General features: G+C 40.0%; 2 protein-coding genes across 2 annotated transcripts; both read right to left on the bottom strand.

Moving 5' to 3' along the window:
• Nucleotides 1-44: 44 nt before the first annotated feature.
• LOC141284484 (chymotrypsin-like protease CTRL-1) lies at nucleotides 45-1,482 on the bottom strand. Its single transcript, XM_073817448.1, has 7 exons — nucleotides 1,428-1,482; nucleotides 1,197-1,297; nucleotides 1,032-1,111; nucleotides 858-939; nucleotides 512-696; nucleotides 288-414; nucleotides 45-206 (listed from the first exon to the last, which is right to left on the bottom strand). The coding sequence occupies exons 1-7, from the start codon at nucleotides 1,480-1,482 to the stop codon at nucleotides 45-47; spliced, it is 792 nt and encodes a 263-aa protein (XP_073673549.1).
• A 5,232-nt stretch (nucleotides 1,483-6,714) lies between these two features.
• On the bottom strand, nucleotides 6,715-11,764 carry LOC141284489 (chymotrypsin-like protease CTRL-1). Its single transcript, XM_073817452.1, has 4 exons — nucleotides 7,747-11,764; nucleotides 7,381-7,561; nucleotides 7,169-7,299; nucleotides 6,715-7,087 (listed from the first exon to the last, which is right to left on the bottom strand). Exons 2-4 carry the CDS (start codon nucleotides 7,532-7,534, stop codon nucleotides 6,926-6,928), a joined length of 447 nt encoding a protein of 148 aa, XP_073673553.1. The 5' UTR covers nucleotides 7,535-7,561; nucleotides 7,747-11,764; the 3' UTR covers nucleotides 6,715-6,925.
• Nucleotides 11,765-22,736: the final 10,972 nt, after the last annotated feature.

Raw genomic sequence — 22,736 nt, forward strand, 5'->3', positions numbered from 1 at the left:
TGTGATTTTGCTTCTTCTGGAGGGCTGATATTCAGACTAGTGCTCTAGTTGGAAATGATAGTCCTGTCGATCCAGGAGCGCAGTTGGGAGATGCGGGCGTAGACTACTGGATAACGGGTGTCACAAGTGCTGGTTCCCCAAGACACAGCCCCCACCAGAGTCCAGACCCCTGAACGCTCACACACCAGAGGACCACCAGAATCACCCTGTGGAAAACACACATTTGAGATTAAAACAGCAGCAGCATTGATACACTAATGTGTTTGTCTTGATCTGTCTTCACGTACCATGCAAGATGATGATCCAGATCCTCCAGCACAGATCATGGCATCAGTGATACTGGTCTGACCCCAGATCTGCCTGCACACAGCAGGACTCGTGATAGGGATTCCTGTTTGCTGCAGGATCATAGGACTCCCTAAAAAGAAAAGAAATCATCAGAAGGCTGTTCAGTGTCATGTAAGTAACACACAACAATAATTCCTGCTGTTCATCTTTGTTTACAGCTGACTTACTTGTGGTGGCAGTTTGGCCCCAGCCAGTGGTGAAGCAGCGGGTTCCAGGCAGGATGTTGATGGTTGATGGAGCCAGACATATAGGAGAAATACGGGGAGTAAATGTGACTGGAGATGACAGTTTCAGCAGAGCAATGTCATTGTTGATAGTCCTGCTGCTGTACAGCGGATGGGTGATGACCTGCACATACAGAAAGGATGGATGAACGGTTACTGGTTTTATAAGCTTTATAAGATGATCTAAGAGACAAGCATTCTTCATTTCTGTATTGTTCATAAAAAGCACTAATGCTTGATCTTTTTATTGTGTTATTCTTCTCTGAAATCATTAAATATTGTTACCTTGGAAACTAGTTTGATCTGGATGGGTTCAACATTGGAGCTACGATCATGTTCTCCAAGAATAACACGGTGAGAGCCAACCCTAAAAAGAGAGAAAGACAAAATCAATAGACAAAAAAGACAGATCTCTTGACCACTACTGTATGTGATGTTTGTCAGATTGAAGACTCTTACACGACACGGCAGTGGGCAGCAGTGAGAACCCAGTTCTGGTTGATCAGAGATCCTCCGCAGAAGTGGAAACCATTGGGTAGCTGTTTGAAAGGTAAAAGCATTGTAAACATGAATTTTACTCTTTAAACAAAGTAGACAAATATGTTTGAAAAACAGATGAGTTACCTGGAGAGAGACCTGCCAGGGCCAAGAGCCAGAGATGGCATTCTGTCCGTTCACAATCCTGCTGCCGATCGTCTGTGGTTTAATCGCAGGCACTCCACAACCTGTTATTACAGAATGTAACACATTGTTCACCAGACAACAATGAAACAGGAAGCATTTAAGACAGGGTTTGTATTTTCTAAATTTATTTGCCAATTATTATTCTTGCAAACTTCTAAAGGAGACACTTACCCAGAGCAGAGGCCACCAGGGCAAGGCAGGTGATGGAGAAGATGGTGAAGGTCATGATGTAGATGAGTGTGTGATGTATCTCACTGATGTATCTGTAGGTGCTCTCTCTTGCTTTTATATCATTTATGGCAGCTGAACAATCTGAGACGTGATGGAGGTCCATCCCATCAGCTCCAATGAGCTCACAGCTGGGGAATATTTAGATTTGCATCTTCATTGTCCGGAAAAAGGTGACTTCCGTGCAAAGAGATGGACCTTCTTCATTCTTTGACCTTGCTTGTGGCTTCTGTCTTATTTCCTTGAGGAGCATCATAGTTTCACTTCTGTCATTGTACATTATGAAATATGTTAGATGGAAAACATTTTATGTAGTTGCTGTTGTCTGTTGTCTGGTGTTTAATTAATTTAAGTCAGTGATGCTGAACAGGAAGAGAGTGACATTATGTAATTTTGTCACGCTGTGTTTATGTTAGTTATGAGAGCTGTGCTGAACTGAAACTAAAATTTCTAATACCAGTTCATAACAGCACAAGCAGTTTAGATGAAACAAACAGTCAAACTAGTTCTTATAAGACATTTTATCACAGCAGCTGGAAAGAGCTGACATCAAGTCACTGTTTTCTCCCAACATAATTATTTATCTATATTTTACTTTAACTGCACTTCTCAGCAATGTCACTGAATTTCTGGCGTTATTTTCTAGAAAGTAATAGAGTAAGGAAACTCTATTATTTCTTATTTATTTTTTTATAAGTTTTTTTTTTTCTCTGAATTATGGAGTGACAAAATTAGAGACCCGAAATCCCCTCTGTAAAAACAATGTAATCAATCATCTGGGTAAGGTGATAACTATTAGTTCATTTTTGTACCCTGTTCACCTGCATTGTCTCTCCTTAAGAACAACAAAATACAACAAATGAACTACTCTACATGTACTTTTCAATCAATGTGTGAAAACCCCTTCTTTATTTCTTTTAATTATTAAACCTCTGAATGTGATTTTCTTTTAGAGGAAACCACGTCTTTCTCATTTCTGTAAATCATCAAAAACAAGCGAAGTGTCTGGCTCGTCTTGTTCATAACTATGTGGTTTGTTCAGATTGTAACATAGTTTGATTTCTCGCCAAGATGACTAAACACTTAACCAGAAGTGTTTTAACTTGATTCTTATGTAATTGGGTAGTAAATATTTAATGAATGCTACTGTAGTCTTTCCTGGGGAGCACCCTTCAGATACAGTGTTAGCGGTCTGAATTCACAACACTAAATAAGCAATAATAATTTGCAGTATGGCTTTAGTTTAAGTGACGGGTTAATGGCATTTTCTAATAGAGCAAGTCAAAAAATTTGGTGATGGTAGTTTGTAAAGGTTATATACAAGCACAAAAACACATGCAATAAGTTTTTTTGGCTGCTGGTGGGTCAGACATTTGTGAAAAAGAGACCACAACAACAGTCTGAGAACCAAGGACAGAGAGAGAAAAAGAGCAGCACACTCACTGTCAGAGTAAATAAAAAAGATGCAACATCTTGTGATCAGAGGTTTTTTTTGGATTTAGGTCTGAAATGTCTGTTAGTGTTTATAGACCTTCATGTCTTTGTGTTTGGTGCTGTGAGAAGATCATGTTCATGTAATTACCTCTACAAATATTCTCTCTGTTGTCTGTTTGGCTCTTGATGCAAACTGAGTTTATTACCGTCTTGAAAATTTACCTAAGGAAAGGTTACCTCACAAAAAGGGATTGTTTGTAGAGTTTGTTGGGTAATAGGTAAAATAGTCTTTTTTATTACTATAATTACATACAGAATCTGATTGCGATGTCTTGTTTGCTTTATGGCTAAATTTATATTTGTAATGCATCTTTTTATTTAATTCATAATTATTATGCTCTTAAATATTGTTCAAATATTATTTTAAATTGGACTGAATCAGCAGCTAATATGATTTGAATGTTGATATGGTGTATCATTTACAGTGATAAACAGTTTGTGCAAATCTCCAGAAACAGTTGTTGGATTTGTAGTAGCTTAATTATTATGCAGTCATCTCAGGATATTCATTTTAAAATAAACATCAGTTAAAAGTGGTTTTAGTTTCAGTTTAAGTCATCAATGCATCTCTGGTATGATTTACATCTTAAATACTGCAGGATGTGCAAGTTAACAATGATGGTCACATTGGTGTCCAGTAAGCTCCTGGACAGTCCCTGTTCTTGAACTCGCTCATTTGGTTGGTCAGTAGCTTGTTATTGTCTCACTCTGGACAAGAATGTAACTATACCGGTTCTGCTTCTGTGAACTGGAAAAAGACAAGGAAGAGACAATTAACAACACTGCAGCTTATTGGAAATCATAGTTTTGGCTGTCAATAGAGACAAAAGAAAAAAAAAAAGAAAGAAAAGAAAAAAACAAAAGAAAAGCCTCCTGCTAACTGAAGGATAAAGGATGTAGAAATGTATTCTGGTCACTGATTAAAAGTTCAAATGCATTTAGATCTGATGGTTGAGGGGACGATCGAGAGTTCATGAAGTCACTGTTGAATTTGTTTAGTGATATAACATTAAGTAAAAATAGCTCATTGTGATTTGAAGTATTTTCCGTAATCAACTTCATGAAACTTTATGGGTTTGACAGTTAGAATGTCCTCTCGAAGTCATTTTGTAGTATTAATGACAGTAACAGTAATGACAACATTGTAACTTCATCTCGTCAGGTATTTGTTATAAATCTGAAAAACAAAGTATTGATTAAGTCATCCACTTACCGTAGGCTAACAAGCGATTATCAGATATATGCTCAGTAACTCATTAAGTAAATGTATATTTTAATTATTAAAAACTGCTTGTGGTATACTGTAGATAAATCTGAAGGATTTACAACATTCAGTGCTTCATGAGAAAACATGACTTGTAATATAAATTAAATTTTAGCAATTGTCTGAGTAAGTAAATAGAACATCACTGTCTGTCATATTTTAATGGAAACTTTTCAACAGGCTGTTTTTTTTTTTTTTTTTTTTGTTGTTGTTGATAAAATTAAAATCATATATTCCTTTAAAAGAGTGGTTCCCAACCACGTTCCTGGAGGCCCCCAACACTGCACATTTTGCATGTTATTGTTGGAGACTATTTGCATCTTCATGGTCCAGAAAAGGTGATTTGCATGCAAAGAGATGGACCTTCTTCATTCTTTGACCTTGGGAAAATGTTTGTGGCTTCTGTCTTATTTCCTTGAGAAGCATCATAGTTTTACTTCTGTCATTGTACGTTATGAAATATGTTCAATGGAACACAGTTTTCTTGTTGCTATTTTCTGTTGTGATCTTTAATTCATTCAAGTCAGTGATGCTTAACACGAAGACAGTGAAATTGTTTAATTTTGTCACGCCGTGATTACTATAAGTTATGAGGACTGCGCTGAAGTGAAACAAAAATTTCTAATATCAGTTTATAACAGCACAAGCAGTTTAGATAAAACAATCCAACTAGTTTTTACTCTATCTTACTTTAACTGCACTTCTTAGCAATGTTACTGAGTTTCTGGCGTTATTTTGTAGAAATGACTAGAGTACAGTAAACTCTAGTTTTTTAATTTATTTTTTACTATAAAAAATTAAAATAACACATTGTTTATTCATTTGCTTTTTGTAATAATTTACTTTTTTAGGAACAGAATTAATGCTGGAAAGTTACTTTTTCACAATAATGCATTAGTGAATACATAGCTAAATTAAACGCTAGCGGTTTAAACTTTATTTTGATTTAATGTAGTTTAACATTTGTATGTGTACAATATTAGGCATTAGGTTGCATTTGTACACAATGCTGAGAAAAATCTTTTTTATTAAAGACTTGGAATGTCAGTCTTTCTTACATAAATCTGAGATGTGATTGAGGTCTATCCCATTAGATGCCTAGATCTTTTATCGTTGTAGAAAACCTAACTCTCCATTGTCCAGAGCTACTCTCATACGAGCAGAGTGGCTGAATTCTCCATTGTTTAACCCTGAGAAGGGGTTTAACACTTCTATTTCCTTGAGAGATGATTTCACCTTTCTCATTGTACATTATGAAGTGTTGCTTTTATTGTTGCTGTGTTTAAATTTCATTCATTCTATCATGCAAAGTGCTTCCTTAAAGGAACACTCCACTTTTTTTGGAAATAGGCTCATTCTCCAAATCCCCCCTAAGTTAAAAAGTTGAAGAGAATGAACTTTATTGGCTAGAATTTTATTAAATTATTGGATAGAAGTTTATAGAATTTTATTTAAACCAATATACTTTATTGGTTAAAATTTAACATTTGTACGTTATGTGTACAATATTATTAAAAGTTTCAAAAGTAATGGGTTCAGTTTTTTATGAGTTCTCAAACTTCCTTAGAAAGCAACGCAATCTAATATATGATGTACTTTACATAACCACTGAATAACATGTGAAAACCCCTCTTTCATTGCTTCGTTCAATCAAGCTTCCGAGCAAATTAGATGGAATCTACCGAAGCTCTGAATCAAGTGCTTTGCAAAATGATTCACCATTGGCGGCACCTGCTGGTCAAAATATTGTAAATGCAATGAAAACTCAGCCCGAACGTTCAAAACTGCAACAACAACAACAACAACAAGTAAATATTTTTGTAATCTGTTCAAAAGCTATTTTTTAATCTAAAAAACTACATAGTAGGCCTATTAAGTCACCCACTTAGCTGCAGTAGACTAACAAACAATCATATAAAATTTGAACTCATGAAAGTGCAGCTAAATCTGTTAGCAATCATAATTATTTAACACAACATAAAAACATGATGTGTATGCCTATAATTGTAATGATTGTCTGAATAAGTGAACGTCAGTGTTTGTCGTATTCTAATAGAACCATTTCAACATGATACAAACCTGTCACACAGGTTTCAGCACCATGGATAGAGGATCAAACTGATTTGTCTGTATCATCTTGGCATGATCATGTGATCAGAAGGAATTTTGGTTGCTGACCTTACCAGTCCCTATCTGTGTTTTTGACGGTATGTTAAGTGGTAAGAGAAAATTGTGTCCATTTGATTTACCATAAATGCATTATTTGTGTGCACATATGAGAACATCCGATAATTAAAAAAAATGTTTCTAAGTTTGTAGCCCAGGTTTAATTTGTTACTGTAAAAGTTTTTTTTATTGCAAAAACATTTTATGTTTCATTGTGTTGTGGATTATGGTAACCTGTGTTATAAATCAGATAAATAATACTTCTAATACTTCATTATAATTATTGCATTTTTATTGTGCCCATGTTATTTTATTAGAACATTTTTATTCTTTATAGCTGAAACAGGAAAACCGTAACATGAGCCAAAATTAAAACAGTGAAACAGCGTGAACTTACAGGCTGACCCAAGACTCAAACTCATAAACAAAAAACTACCAACATCAATCATTTCTAGTATATATTAATATTTAAAATGTGTTTTGTCTACTTAGAAGGGTAAATACTCTGATTTGTGCTCTAGTTGGAAGCGATAGTCCTGTCGATCCAGGAGCGCAGTTGGGAGATGCGGGCGTAGACTACTGGATAACGGGTGTCACAAGTGCTGGTTCCCCAAGACACAGCCCCCACCAGATTCCAGACCCCTGAACGCTCACACACCAGAGGACCACCAGAAACACCCTGTGGAAAACACACATTAGAGATTAAAACAGCAGCAACATTGATACACTAATGTGTTTGTCTTGATCTGTCTTCACAGACCATGCAAGATAATGATCCAGATCCTCCAGCACAGATCATGGCATCAGTGATACTGGTCTGACCCCAGATGTGCCTGCACACAGAAGGACTCGTGATGGGGATGCCTGTTTGCTGCAGGATCATAGGGCTCACTAAAAAAGAGAGAGAAAGAAAAAAGTATCAGACAAGCTGTTCAGAGTCTTTCAGGTAAATAATTGAGCAAGATGATTTACATGTTGTGGCAGTTTTGCCCCAGACAGTGGAGAAGCAGCAGGTTCCAGGCGGGATGTTGATGGTTGATGGAGCCAGACATACAGGAGAAATACGGGGAGTAAATGTGACTGTTGAAGCAAGTTTCAATAACGAAATATCATTGTTGATAGTCATGCTGCTGTAGAGCGGATGCGTGATGACCTGCACATACAGAAACAATGGATGAACGGTTACTAGTGAAAGCTGACTTTATAAAAGATTAATAAACTAAAAGTTTATTCTGGCAACTTTTAAAAGTACACATATACTGTAATACTACTAATAATAGTAAAGTTAATAATAGACATTGCAACAGCACTTGTATCGTCATAAAAAAACATTGTTACCTTAGAAACTAGTTTGACCTGGATGGGTTCAACATTGGAGCCACGATCATGTCACGATGATAGCCAACCCTAAAAAGAGAGATAAAGACAAAATTTTGTATTAAAACAAAATATCAATTCAATTCAAGTTTATTTGTATAGCGCTTTTCAAGATTCAAATCGTTTCAAAGCAGCTGTACAAAATGTAGGCTACTACAATATATTTAGTAGTTTATTATTGGAGACTACTGTATGTCAAGTCGATGTACATATGGTATAAATGTTAAAATCAGTAATGGTGTAATCAAACAGATGATGAACACTAATAGTAATGATTATGTGTTGCAATCAAATGTGTAGAAAAATAGTGTAGTGCTGTATGTTGTTTCAAGGCTGGCATCATCGGCGGTCCTCTGGGGGGTTGGCATCATCTCTTCTTCAGAAACCAGACTTAATCTTGTGTAATTCCTAGTTACCACGGGATGGAAACAGAGAAACAAATAGAGAAATAATTAGCGTAGCTGCTGTTCCAACCAAGCAAAAATTTCATGTTTAGCCCAAGCTGAAGAATGTTGATCTGCATGTGATCAGATGTAACTGAAGTACAACGTTATGAGATACATTATGTGAATGCTTGGCTAAAGAGATGAGTCTTTAATCTAGATTTAAACATAGAAAGTGTGTCTGAACCCCAAACATTATCAGGGAGGCTATTTCAGAGTTTAGGAGCCAAATGTGAAAAGGCTCTCCCTCCTTTAGTGGACTTTGCTATCCTAGGTACTACCAAAAGTCCAGAGTTTTGCGACCTTAGGGACCATGATTCAATTCAATTCAATTCAAGTTTATTTGTATAGCGCTTTTCACAATACGAATCGTTGCAAAGCGCTGTACAAAAGTTTAGGCTACTACAATATATTTAGTAATTTTAGTATTTAGTGGTGAATACTGTATGTCAAGTCGATGTACATATGATATAAATGTTAAAGTCAGTAACTGTGTAATCGAACAGATGATGAACACTAATTGCAATGATTATGTGCTGTGATCAAACTTGTAAGAAAATTATGTAGTGCTGTATGTTGTTTCAAGGCTGGCATCATCTGCGGTCCTCTGAGGGGTCGGCATCATCTCTTCTTCTGAATCCAGACTGAATCTTGTGTAAATCCTAGTTACCACGGGATGGAAATCCCGTGGCAGAAACAGAGAAACAAATAGAGAAATAATTAGCGTAGCTGCTGTTCCAACTTCCAACCAAACAAAAATGATGTGTTTAGCCCAAGCTGAAGAATATTAATGTGCATTTGATCAGATGTAACTGAAGTACAACGTTATGAGATACATTATGTGAATGCTTGGCTAAAGAGATGAGTCTTTAATCTAGATTTAAACACAGAGAGTGTGTCTGAACCCCGAACGTTATCAGGAAGGCTATTCCAGAGTTTGGGAGCCAAATGAGAAAAGGCTCTCCCTCCTTTAGTGGACTTTGCTATCCTAGGTACTACTAAAAGTCCAGAGTTTTGCGACCTTAGGGAGCGTGAGGGATTGTAGCGTAGTAGGAGACTAGTTAGGTATGCAGGAGCTAAACCATTAAGGGCCTTATAGGTAAGAAGTATTATTTTGTAAGTGATACGGAACCTAATAGGTAGCCAGTGTAGAGACTGTAAAACTGGGGTAATATGATCATATTTTCTTGATCTGGTAAGGACTCTAGCAGCTGCATTTTGGACTACCTGTAGCTTATTTATTGAAGAAGCAGGACAACCACCTAGTAGTGCATTACAATAGTCCAGTCTAGACGTCATAAATGCATGAACTAACTTTTCTGCATCAGAAACAGGTAACATGTTCCGTAGCTTAGCAATGTTTCTAAGATGGAAGAATGCTGTTTTAGTAACATAGGAAATATGATTTTCAAAAGACAGGTTGCTGTCTAATATAACACCCAGATTTTTGACTGTAGAGGAAACAACAGTACATCCGTCTAGTTGCAAGTTGTAGTTTAAGAGATTCTGTGTACTCTTTTTTGGTCCAATAAGTAATATCTCAGTCTTATCTGAATTTAACAGTAGAAAATTATTGGTCATCCAGTCTTTCACATTTTTAACACACTCTGTTAACTTTGCTAAGTTAGAAGTTTCATCTGGTCTTGTTTAAATATATAGTTGGGTATCATCAGCATAACAATGGAAACTAATCCCATATTTCCTAATAATATTACCAAGGGGTAACATGTAAATTGAAAATAGTAGAGGACCTAGGACAGATCCTTGTGGTACTCCATACTTTACTGTTGTTAGCTGCGATGACTCCCCATTTAAATACACAAAGTGATAGCGATCGGACAGGTATGATCTGAACCATCTTAATGCCTGCCCTTGAATACCTGTATAGTTTTGTAATCGATCTATGAGTATTTCATGATCTATAGTGTCGAACGCAGCACTAAGATCAAGTAAAACTAGCAATGAGACGCAGCCTTGATCTGCCGCAAGTAGCAAGTCGTTTGTGATTTTTACAAGTGCAGTTTCTGTGCTATGATGGGGCCTGAAGCCTGACTGAAATTCTTCAAAGATATTATTATTTTGCAAGAAGGAGCACAATTGAGCAGACACAACTTTTTCTAGAATTTTAGACATAAATGGAAGATTAGAAATGGGTCTGTAATTTGCCAGTTCACTAGGGTCTAGCTGTGGTTTCTTAATAAGAGGTTTAATAACTGCTAATTTGAATGGTTTTGGGACATGACCTAAAGATAACGATGAGTTAACAATATTAAGCAGCGGTACTTCTGCTACAGGTAACAACTCTTTTAGTAATTTAGTGGGTACAGGATCTAATAGGCATGTTCTTGGTTTAGATGTGGTGATAAGTTTATTTAATTCTTTCTGTTCTATAGTTGTAAAGCACTGCAGTTTTTCTTCCGGTGTAATGACTAATGTTGAAGTATCAGTTGCTGTAGTATCTATATTTGTTATTGTATTTCTAATGTTGTCTATTTTATCAGTAAAGAAATTCATAAAGACATTACTATTAAACTGTGCAGGAATATTCAGGTCAGGAGGTGTTTGGTTATTTGTTAATCTAGCCACTGTGCTAAATAAAAACCTTGGATTGTTTTGGTTTTTTTCTATGAGTTGGTGGATGTACTCGGCTCTAGCAGCTTTTAAAGCCCGTCTATAGCTGGACATACTGTTTTTCCATGCAATTTTAAAAACTTCTAAGTTAGTTTTTCTCCATTTACGCTCAAGATTACGAGTTTCTTTTTTTAGAGAATGGGTATTACTGTTGTACCATGGCGCAGTACGTTTTTCTCTAACCTTTTTTAGCTTGATTGGGGCAACAGCTTCTAATGTATTAGAGAAGATAGTGCCTATTTTACTAGTCAGTTTGTCTAGTTCATGTTTATTTATGGGTGCACAGAGCAGTTGAGATAAATCAGGCAGGTTATTTGCGAATCTATCTTTGGTAGTAGGAACAATAGTTCTGCCTAGACGATAGCGCGGAGCTATGTAGTTAACATTAGTGATACGCAGCATGCACGATACGAGGAAATGATCGGTAACATCATCGCTTTGAGGTACGATATCTATATCAGTAAGATCAAGTCCGTGCGATATAATTAGATCTAGTGTATGATTAAAACGATGAGTGGGCCCAGTGACGTTTTGTTTGACTCCAAAAGAGTTTAACAGGTCAGTAAACGCAAGTCCTAACGCATCATTTGTATTATCAACATGAATGTTAAAATCTCCAACAATTAATGCTTTATCAAAATTAACCAATAGGTCAGAAAGGAAATCTGCAAATTCTTTTAGGAAATCTGTATACGTCCCTGGAGGTCTATACACAGTAGCCAGAGCAAGTGATAGGAGAGATTTATTTTGCATATCTGACAGAGTAACATTAAGTAGGAGTACTTCAAATGAATTAAACCTGTACCCTGTTTTCTGAGTAACATTGAAAATATCACTATAAATTGTTGCAACACCACCGCCACGACCGATCTGACGAGGCTCATGCTTATAACAGTAGTTTGGTGGAGTAGACTCATTTAGACCAATAAAATCATTTGGTTTTAGCCAAGTTTCAGTCAAGCAGAGTACATCAAAACTATTATCTGTGATTATTTCATTTACAATAAGTGCTTTGGGTGCGAGTGATCTAATATTTAGGAGCCCAAGCTTTAAAAATTGTTTTTGTTCATTTATTGTGCATTTTTCTGGTTTAATCACGATTAGATTTTTTCTAGATCCTTCATTAAATTTTTGTTTTGACCTCACTATTCGAGGAACAGACACAGTCTTTATAGATTGGACAGCACCAGTACTATCGTTTAAATGTGCATAACAAAAGCCATCATCGCAACTATTTGAAGAATTGCTTACTAGTCAAATGGAGCGCAGCGTCCTGGAAATGTTGTCCGACAGCAGTTCTGCTCCGACTCTGCTGGGGTGCAGGCCATCAGCGCGGTAAAGCCTAGGGCGCTCCCAGAAAAGATTCCAATTATTAACAAAGAGCAGTTTCTGTTCTTTACACCATGACAACAACCATTCATTTAGCGCAAAAAGTCTACTGAACCTTTCGTGTCCACGTCGATACGTGGGAAGCGGTCCTGACACGATGATCTTCGTCGCGGGCGCTGTGCTGCGTACCGTCTCGATCAGGCTCCCGAAATCCCTCTTCAGGACCTCCGTCTGCCGCAGCTTGACGTCGTTCACGCCCGCGTGCAGGACGATCGCGCCGACGCTCACATCGTCCTTCAGGATGGCAGGTATCTGTGAAGAAACATCGAGAACGCGAGCACCAGAGAAACAGCGAGTGTGCACTTTACCGTTAGCTAAGTTAGCACGAACGTACCGGACGATGGAGTCTCCGACGATCACAGCGTCGTGTTCCGTCTCGCGGAGGGGAGCGAAGCGGTTCCGGGTGGAGATCTCGAAGACCGGAGGCGGCGGAGGGGGAGAGGTCCTCGCCCGGGGCCTGGCTCGCGTCTTCGGCTGCTGCTGCACCCAGGGTCCGTGGTGTCCCGGCGCCGGAGTGAACGACAGCCGGGATGATCGCGTCCTGGGTGCGCCTGACCTGTGCAGAGAAGCACACGGAGTAGAGGTGATGAGGGTGTTAGTATCGTGCTGAATACTTACCCGGACAGATTCGAGTGCAGTCTTCCTCTCCTGCAACTCAAACTGCCGTTTGAGCAACCCCTGGATCTGCTTCTCCACGGCTTCCAGCTCGACCCGCACCGCGTGCAGCTCGAACGTGTCTTCACCTGCACTCAAAGGTAGACACAAATTCGCCATTAAAGCAAGTAACAGTGAGTAAACAGTTGAAATGTGTGTGAATAGAGAATAAACAATGTAAACAGTTGAAATGTGTGTGAATAGAGAATAAACAATGTAAGCAAGATTAGCCGCGACCACGCTGGCAAGTGCTAAACGCGCTATAAGCTAACTAAGTAGCAGGCTCGGGAAAGCAAATAAAAACTAATGATAACAAGGCGTTCCGATTGTTTTTGTTGTAAAACACAACAGGGTGTATATTCACATGTTATGAAAAACAAAAATTATGGTGTATAGAATTGTTTTTAGATTTAAAAGTAGAAAATAATAGTTTAACTCGACGGAGCTTCAACTCAAGGTATGCGCTACGACAAACAGGAAGTGACAATGATGGATTGTAGCGTGGTAGGAGACTAGTTATGTATGCAGGAGCTAAACCATTAAGGGCCTTATAGGTAAGAAGTAATATTTTGTAAGTGATACGGAACCTAATAGGTAGCCAGTGCAGAGACTGTAAAATTGGGGTAATATGATCATATTTTCTTGACCTGGTAAGGACTCTAGCAGCTGCATTTTGGACTACCTGTAGCTTGTTTATTGAAGATGCAGGACAGCCACCTAGTAGTGCATTACATGATGTTTTATTACCAAAGTTCAGGAGGAGAACGTTCAGATAATTAACAATGAACATGAGGAGCGCAATCAGTAATCAACCTAATTAACAGACATGTATTTATACCGCAGTCTCACCTCTGTTCCTTGACAGATTTTTAGCATTTTGGTTTGCACCTTATGCTGACATTAGAGATTGACCGATATATCGATTTACCGATATTTTTCCCGATATTTTAGCTTTTTACCATAATCGGTTATCGGTTTTGTAATATCGGGTTCACCGATAAACGGCACCATCTTGTGGGTGTTTTGAGAATTTCGCGCATGATCGCCATTGCAGCACGGCGTCTGATGGGAAACAACAACTGCGTGCACAATTAAAGTATATTTACTTGCTTTGCTATATTTAGTCAACTTTATTTAACATAACAGCTATTAATGCACAAATTGGATGTGTTACATAAATGACTGATATGTAGTTTATGCAGCTTGGCTCTAAGAAATAAAGATGAACTCACAGAGTCACGCAAGATAATCCCTCAAATCCTGTCACTATAAAGACTTAACTTTGCCTGAATTAAATAATATACAGCCATGAATAGAGCCCTGCACGGGCCTTAAATCTAAGCCCTAGCCCGGCCCTGGCCTGAGACGCACAGGCTGTAGCCCTGCCCTTGTCCAACAGCTTATCAATATTTTTGGCCCGGACGTCGGGCCACCGCACCAGACTTTTAACAAGCTCGGGGCGCGATCAGGATTCCACTGCGGCAGGATGCCGCTCACTTCCCGCTTCAGCTCCGCCAACACCGGCTCTGCCAACCGTTGCGCCTTCGGCAATTGGGCCAGCTGACCCTTCCTCAGCCGCCCAATATCTTCCTCCCACCACTAACAATCCTTCGCTTCTTCCATGGCCTCCAGCCCCTGTTCCAGATGCTAGCTTGAGCTTGCCTCCGCTAGCAGCGCAGGCTTCACAGGCCTCTCAGGTCTTCACAAACCCCACCCCTTTCACCTGGCCGTCAGCAACAGTATCTGATCCAAGTGCGAGGTTGCCTCAGCTTGCGACTCAAAGCCTCACCTCTTTTCCTTTTCCTTACAACCCTTATAACCCTTTTTCCTTTCAGTGGCATCGAGCTTCAGCAGGAACCGCTAGCGCGAGGCTGCCTCCGCTAGCGGCGCAAGATACGCAGACCTCAAACCTCGCCCACTTTCCGTGGCCTTCAGCTATAGCTGCGGATGCAAGCGTGAGGCTGCCTCCACTCGCACCGCAGGCCCACACATTTTCTTTTCCTTCCTTACCCTCTTACGCTCCTCTTAGTCTCCCACTTCAAACTCAACAGCCTGATTTAAGCGTGAGGCTGCCTCCGCCGACAATCACGGCCTCCGCTCCTTCTCTCACCTCTGTACTACAGTCAAAATCACTGTATTCCCTCTTCACAGCGACACCTCTGCCAGCCCCACCAAACGCCGTGGCCGCGGAACCACCCCCAGTGCCGCACAGCATCCGAGCGCAGATCCTGGTAGGTGCGGACATAGACCTTTCCTCCTTACTCTCTCTGCTTCCCGCTTCTGAATCTAATCACCAAATAGATTGCTGGGATTTTTCGGTCACTTTAATAAACCAAAACTCAGCCTCACAGATTTTATCATTCTCAGAGTTTCTCAGCGCATTCAGTCGCTTCACAGAAATAATCTGCTCAGCTTTCCCCCACAGGCGGCACGAGCTGAATGATTATTTGGCGCTGATAGCTGAGCTTGCGCTGTCACATGGGGAGGGCACTTCTACACATATCACAAACTCTTCTCTGCAAAATGCGCCATAAGGTTTTCCCAGTGGAACCAATGCCCTTACTGGGGCGCACTCGACCCGGACCTCCACAGCAGAGTATTTCTTGGCTGTAGGAACGTTTCATGCGCGGTATTCAGGTCAGTAGTTCATTCCACCACCTCATGCCCGCAAGTTAACCCTTCCATTCCTCCGTGTCCAGTCTCAAGCCCCGTTAAATCTACCAGTTACATGCCAAGACTCGCACCAGCCTACACAAATCAAGACTCCAGAAGGGAGGCTCTTTCTTCCTCCGACAGCAAGCACTTCAACGCCGGCAGATGCGCCAGACAGCGCTGCCGTTACCTGCACATCTGCAGCTTCTGTGGCGGTGCGCATGCCAGTCACGTTTGCCCTGTTAAAAAATCAGTAAATAAAAATTCTAAAAATTACTTATCGACTCCTGTCAATATTTCTCATCTGTCTATTGAATTGTCTAACCATCCCGACACCGAATTCACCAATTATATACTCTCCGGTCTCGCACACGGTTTTAAACCTGGCGTGGAGTGCACGCTTTCTCAAAATATCATCTGTAATAACCTCCAATCTGCGCTCGCTGAACCCGACATCGTGGACAGTCTGATTAAAAAAGAAGTGGACTCCGGTTTCATGATCGGCCCCTTTGAAGCACCCCTCCCCTTCCCAATTTTCAGCATCAGCCCAATCGGAATAGCCACCAGGAAATTCTCAGGTAAGAAACGCCTAATAGTCGACCTTTCAGCTCTGCATAATTCCCCGTTCCAAAGCATTAACAGCTTAATTCCTCTTGACGAATTTTCTCTAAAATACCACAACATAGATCATGCCATTGATATGCTAAAATTAGTGGGTCTTAGCGCTTGGATGGCAAAAATTGACATCACCGCAGCTTTCAAAGTGATGCCCATCCATCCAGATGCATGGCACCTATTTGGGGTACGCTGGCACGGAAAATTTTATTTCGCTGTTCGCTTAACATTCGGGTGCAAAAGTGGCCCCAAAATTTGACATGCTTTCAGAAGCCGTGCACTGGATTTTGTCAAACAATTACACCATAGACCATCTCATTTACTAGCTTGATGACTTTCTAATCATCTCGCCTCCCAACGCCATCCCAGCCGCGCACATCCTTAGAGTTCAAAAAGTTTTTTCCGAGCTCGAGATCCCCATCACTCAGGAAAAAACCATGGGTCCTGCCACATGCATCGAATTCCTGGGCATTAACTTGGATTCTGTAAAATTTCAGGCTTCTTTGCCCAAAGAAAAAATCAATAGAATAATCCTCGTAGCTTCCACCCTCACAGACAAACCAAGTTGTTCAAAACGCAAACTTCTCTCTCTGCTCAGCTACCGTAAATCCCCTAATACAGGCCCGGGCCTTTATTTTACTCCTCGCTCACTGATATCAGAAACACCGCTCCACCTTCGCTCCACGTCAAAAAAAAAAAATACAAAAAAATAAAAAATAATGTTTGAAATATAACGGTCCTGTTCATAACACATATTAAAATAAAAAATACAAAAATAAAATAACAGGAGAGTTTGGAACACTAGTGTGCAAACTTTTTTCCTATCACACACCAAGCTAGAACTGCTGCTTTATGCCGTGCAAAGTTTGTAAAGAAAATAAAAATACATTTTCCTCAGTTATTTTACCTATGGATTGCTGCATTTCTTACAGATGTCTGTTTATTCGAAATCAGATACATTACATTTGTTTTAATGCATTACTGTCAGAGCGATTGCGTGAATTAGTGTTTTACCCGTTTAAATCATGCTTTCACCTGAAAATATTCAGTGTCTATAAGGAACAAACTAATTCCTTGTAAACTATAATTTACCGCTCATCCATTGCCGTTATCATAGCCTTTACATTCTTTCTGATTTGAGTGAAAACCACGACGCTCCGACTTTTCAAAAATCCGCACCTCCCTCCATTCAAAATTACACCGCTCCGCTCCACTCACATACTCTGCTGCCCAGACAAACGTCGTTTCTAATAATAGCCCCAGCCGCTATTAGAGACCAGCCATTATTTACCTCAGTTGACAGCGAGACCAGCCAATGTTGGAGACCCGGCCGCTAATGGAATACAGGCCAATATTAGAGGATTTACGGTATTTAAACTTCGCCATGCGTATCATTCCCCAAGGACGCCCTTTCGTTGCGCATCTCCTCTCACTCGCGTCCTCGGTTTACGCGCTAGAGGATCAAATTTCAATAAACCAGGCTTGCCGCGAAGAACTCTCATTATGAATAACATTTCTTAAACAATGGAACGGCCTCTCTTTTTTTTTTACAACAACCTCGTATCCTCTCCCATCGACATCCAATTGTTCACCGATGCAGCTGCCTCAGTCAGCTTTGGGGGTTTTTACCGAGGGCACTGGTTCGCATCCCCCTGGCCCCCTCAGCTTCTGAACTCATCCGAGTCCTCAGCACTGTTTGAGCTTTATCCTGTCGTCGTAGCAGCCTTTCTGTGGGGGAAAGAATGGACTGCTAACAGCATTTTAGTGCATTGCGACAATGAAGCAACAGTTCAGTGCATTAATAAAGGCTGTTCACATTCTCACTCTCTCATGCCACTTTTAAGACGTCTCACCTGGATCTCAGCATGCAACCAATTTATCATAGTTGCCAAACATGTCCCTGGATCAAAAAATCTAATTGCTGACTCTCTTTCTCATTTTCTTTCTTAGAAATTCAGGACGCTAGCTCCGGAGGCGGACCAATTCCCAACACCAGTTCCTCGCTATTCAGAACTAATATTCCCGTAACCCACCCATTAAAATCCCTCGATACAATCCTCCAAGCAGTTTCTCCTAGAACCCTCAAAAACTTATATAACAGCATGGAGAAGTTTTAAATCATTCCACCTATCATTCAAACTGCAGTTTCTCGATTTTTCCCTCCTCCCGATATCTTCATTTATCTCGTACCTCAATGCCATTAAAGGCCTTCAAGCTGGTTCCATCAAAGGGTACCTAAAGCCGAGTTCAGACTGCATGATTTTAGCCCCGATTTTGACTCGCCGACAGGTTTTGAGAAATCGCCGACAAATGCCCGAAATCACAGGCAAAACGGTGCTCGTTCAAGCGAGTGACAATCACACAGTGTGAGCTATCAAAGACGCAATCTGAGAGAATCGCCGACATGTCGCCGACACCCGTGAGATATTTGGCATGCTAAATATCTGGACCTGTCGGCGATTCAAAATCATGCCGTGTGAAAGGTGATCTGACTGAAAATAACGTCGGTGATTACCTACAGCCAATGAGAAAGCAACATTCAGGCCAGCGGGAAGTTGGGGGAGGAGTTACGAAGGTATAGACCACAATATCAACAAGCATAGCTTCGGTTTCTTTTCTTTTTACTGCAGATGAGTGCACATGCAATATGTATGACAAGCTTCTTGCGGGCTACCATTTTTTTATAATAATCCCAGTCTCACGTGAGAACTTGCACGCCTGACCTCACGTTGTTTCCATGTCACTTCTCGCGTGTTTAGTTGTGAGATGTAGTTTGCGGACCGGGACAAGGTTGTCAGTGATTCTTTCTATTGTAAAGTCATGCAGTGTGAAACCCCCTGTCGCCGATCCATCGTGCAGCGTGAACACAGCAGCGACGGAATGCTACCCCAGATAGTCATGCAGTGTGAAAACATCTGTGACGCGATTGCTTTGAAAATCGTGCAGACTGAACTCGGCTTAAGCGGCATCCAGTTTTTCCATAAATTGATTTTCGGCACTCCCTCCCCCGAGATAAATAATTCACAAACTTCCCTCTTGATTAAAGGAATTCAAAGATCCAAACCCTCCCGCCCCGACTCAAGACTTCCCATGACGTTAGACATTCTCGTCAAATGCATCCACACCCTTCAAACAAGCTACCAGCCCACTAATACCGCCCACACACTCGATGCTATGTTTATCTTGGCTTTTTTTGGATTTCTCAGATGTTCAGAAATCGCTGACACCTCTAAATTTGACCAAAAAATCCACCCCACCATCTCCGACCTATCCATTCTGGATGGCGAAACAATTTCCTACTTCATTAAGCAAAGCAAGATGGACCAAACCAAAAAAGGACATTTCATTTACATTTTCGACCTCCCATCACCAATCCAACCACGCCAAACAATTTTCGCATGCCTCCAACTCAGAAGCTCACAGGCTAAATCTCCTTCTGAATTCCTTTTTCTAGACGATTCCAACAAACTGTTAGCCGTTTTTGGTTTCAAAAACACCTTAAATCCGTTCTCCGACAATCAGGCATCCCAGCAGAAAACTTCTCCAGCCACTCTTTTCGTATCGGGGCAGCAACCTTTCAAAAGCTACATCAGGACTAACCGGTCCAACATCAAAAAAAGCCTACCAAGCCCTAGTATCACAAGAGAGAGAGAAAAAAAATAATAAAAAATAAAATAAAAATAAAAAAAAAAATAAAAAAAAAATAAAAAACTCCAAGCACAAATGGTGAATAAGTTACTCCAAAGCCAATAGTGAGTTAGTCACTCCAAAGCACAAATGGGGAGAAAGTTACTTCAAGCACAAATGATGAGTAAGTTACTCCAAAGCTGAATGGCGAGTAAGTTACTCCAAAGCCAATGGTGAGTAAGTTACTCCAAAGCTCAATGGCGAGTAAGTTACTCCAACGCCAACGGCGAGTAAGTTACTCCAAAGCACAACGTCGAGTAAGTTACTCTAAGCTCGAGTAAGTTACTCCAAAACACAAATGGCGAGTAAGTTACTCTAAAGCTTAACGGCGTGTAAGTTACTCCAAAGCCAACGGCGAGTAAGTTACTCCAAAGCACAACGGCGAGTAAGTTACTCCAAAGCCAACGGCGAGTAAGTTACTCCAAAGCTCCAGCTCCAGCCTTGCCAAATTCTGTCATGCTTTTTGGGGGGGTTAGCATATTGGTCGGGCAGCTGTCCTTGGCTTAATTGCTTTTTGGGGGTATTCTGAGTTCGGGCCAAAATCCCGAGCTCGGAGCCCTTCCATCGGACAGCTCGCCAAATACGCATAACCCATACAAAGTTTATTATATGTAAGTGTGAACTCGTGAAATGATGTTTTATTAACAAAGTTCGGGAGGAGCACGTTCAGATAATTAACTATGAACATGAGGAGCGCAATCAGTAATAAACCTAATTAACAGACATGTATTTATACCGCAATCAGTAATAAACCTAATTAACAGACATGTATTTATACCGCAGCCTTCCAGAGATTCTGTGTACTGTTTTTTTTGGTCCAATAAGTAATATCTCGGTCTTATCTGAATTTAATAGTAGAAAATTATTCGGTCATCGAGTCTTTCACATTTTTAACACACTCTGTTAACTTTGCTAAGTTAGAAGTTTCATCTGGTCTTGTTGAAATATATAGTTGAGTATCATCAGCATAACAATGGAAACTAATCCCATATTTCCTAATAATATTACCAAGGGGTAACATGTAAATTGAAAATAGCAAAGGACCAAGGACAGATCCTTGTGGCACTCCATACTTTACTGGTGATAGTTGCGATGACTCCCCGTTTAAATAAACAAAGTGGTAGCGATCGGACAGGTATGATCTGAACTAGAGCTGCACGATTAATCGCACGATGTTGTGAGACACGTTTTGTCAATGAAGCCGGTACTTTGATTAGCAGTAAATCTCCATCACGTGCATTCAGCACATGCATTCAGCGTTCGGCAATTGATACACAGAGGCGTAAATCACTGACAAGCTACGCCAAATCGTGCTCAAAATCGCATTCGATTTTGAGCGCGATTTGGCGTAGCTTGTCAGTGATTTACGTCTCTGTGTATTACTTGCCGCTCCAGCTGAATGCACGTGATGGAGATTTACTACTAATCAAAGTACCGGCTTCATTGACTAAACGCGCCTCACAACATCGTGCGATTAATCGTGCAGCCCTAATCTGAACCATCTTAAAGCCTGCCCTTGAATACCTGTATAGCTTTGTGTGGCGGAGGGGAATATGCCACCACCTTGTGGGGGAAATATTAAACCCTTACACCTAAGGAAGACTGAGTGAGCAACAGGATCTTAGTCCCCCTGTTGTGTAATATTCAGTTCCCGTGAAAAACTGTTCCAGAAAAACTGGTGTTATCGTGAATATTTAAAGCTTGTTCTGCGGTGGGTGTGGCTTTCATGACCATATGACAATGTTTTTGTGGCTAACGTGAATGATAACAAACACCAAGCACAGCACGAATTGAAGGCATTTCTGTTGCTCCTCATTTTTTTTTTGTTGTTGTGTATTTAAAAGCTGTGTCAGTAGTTGCTGTGTATTTTGCTTTTCATAACTGACTGATAGCAATTAAACTCAAATGTCGTTAGATGCATGTTCAAATAAAGATTGTTTAATGTACTCTGGTGTTGTTTTGTGTTGCCTTTTTCCTTGTTTTTTTTTTGTTCAAGGGAACTGAATATTACACAACACCCCCACCCAATGCTTTAGGTCTCAGTATAACAGGTGGTTATATGTTGGTGTCTATCGTGTTGCTGTGTGGTGCTATAGATGAGATGAAGTGGGCTCCAGGATTTACTTTATACACTGTGCCACCTGGAGTGTGTGTGTGCAGATAACTTTAAAGATACTAGCTTTTTATGCAAAACCCACCTTCTCCAAATCTAACAGGATAGATAAGACGCCCCCACTCCTTAGTGTAAGAGACTCAACATCTAAAACTAAGCACAGTTTTAGTTTAACTAACTAGAAATATCCAGATGAAAAACATTAAACCCAAGAGACAAATTAAATGACTTCTTTGTTTTCTTTAGTTTCTTCACAGGAAAAGTGAAAGTATTTCAAATTCAGTCAATTTGGGATGAAATCAAACATACACAACAATAAAGAAAATATAAACAATTTGTAACAGTTTTTGTTGAAACTCAAACAATCAGTGTTCTTCTTTTACCGTACTGAGAGTTTTCACATTCACAATCATTGTGATCCAATCAGTTCAGCTCAAACTTCGAAAAGTTCACTTCAAAAAAATCCAGGAAAAATTATACTCAGTCCATTCAGTAGTCAGAATGTTCATAGACTTGCATAAAGGATGTGAATCACTTTGCAGGTAAATTCACGTTACAGTTCCGTGTATGAGAGTTTTCTCTTAAAGCACAGTTCAGTTCTTTTACACGTTGTAAAGAAAAGATTTCTTGCTTACCAGCATTCAGTGGAAAATTAAGAAAATAAAGCACATCACCACTCTTGGGAAATGGATGGAGCGCTGAAAGGTGTCCAGATAGGCAGGGTAATGTTCCTTTAAATCTATGATCTTCAACAATTGTCCCCGTGA

This window comes from Garra rufa, chromosome 14, assembly GCF_049309525.1.
Source record: "Garra rufa chromosome 14, GarRuf1.0, whole genome shotgun sequence".
Lineage (NCBI taxonomy): Eukaryota > Metazoa > Chordata > Actinopteri > Cypriniformes > Cyprinidae > Garra > Garra rufa.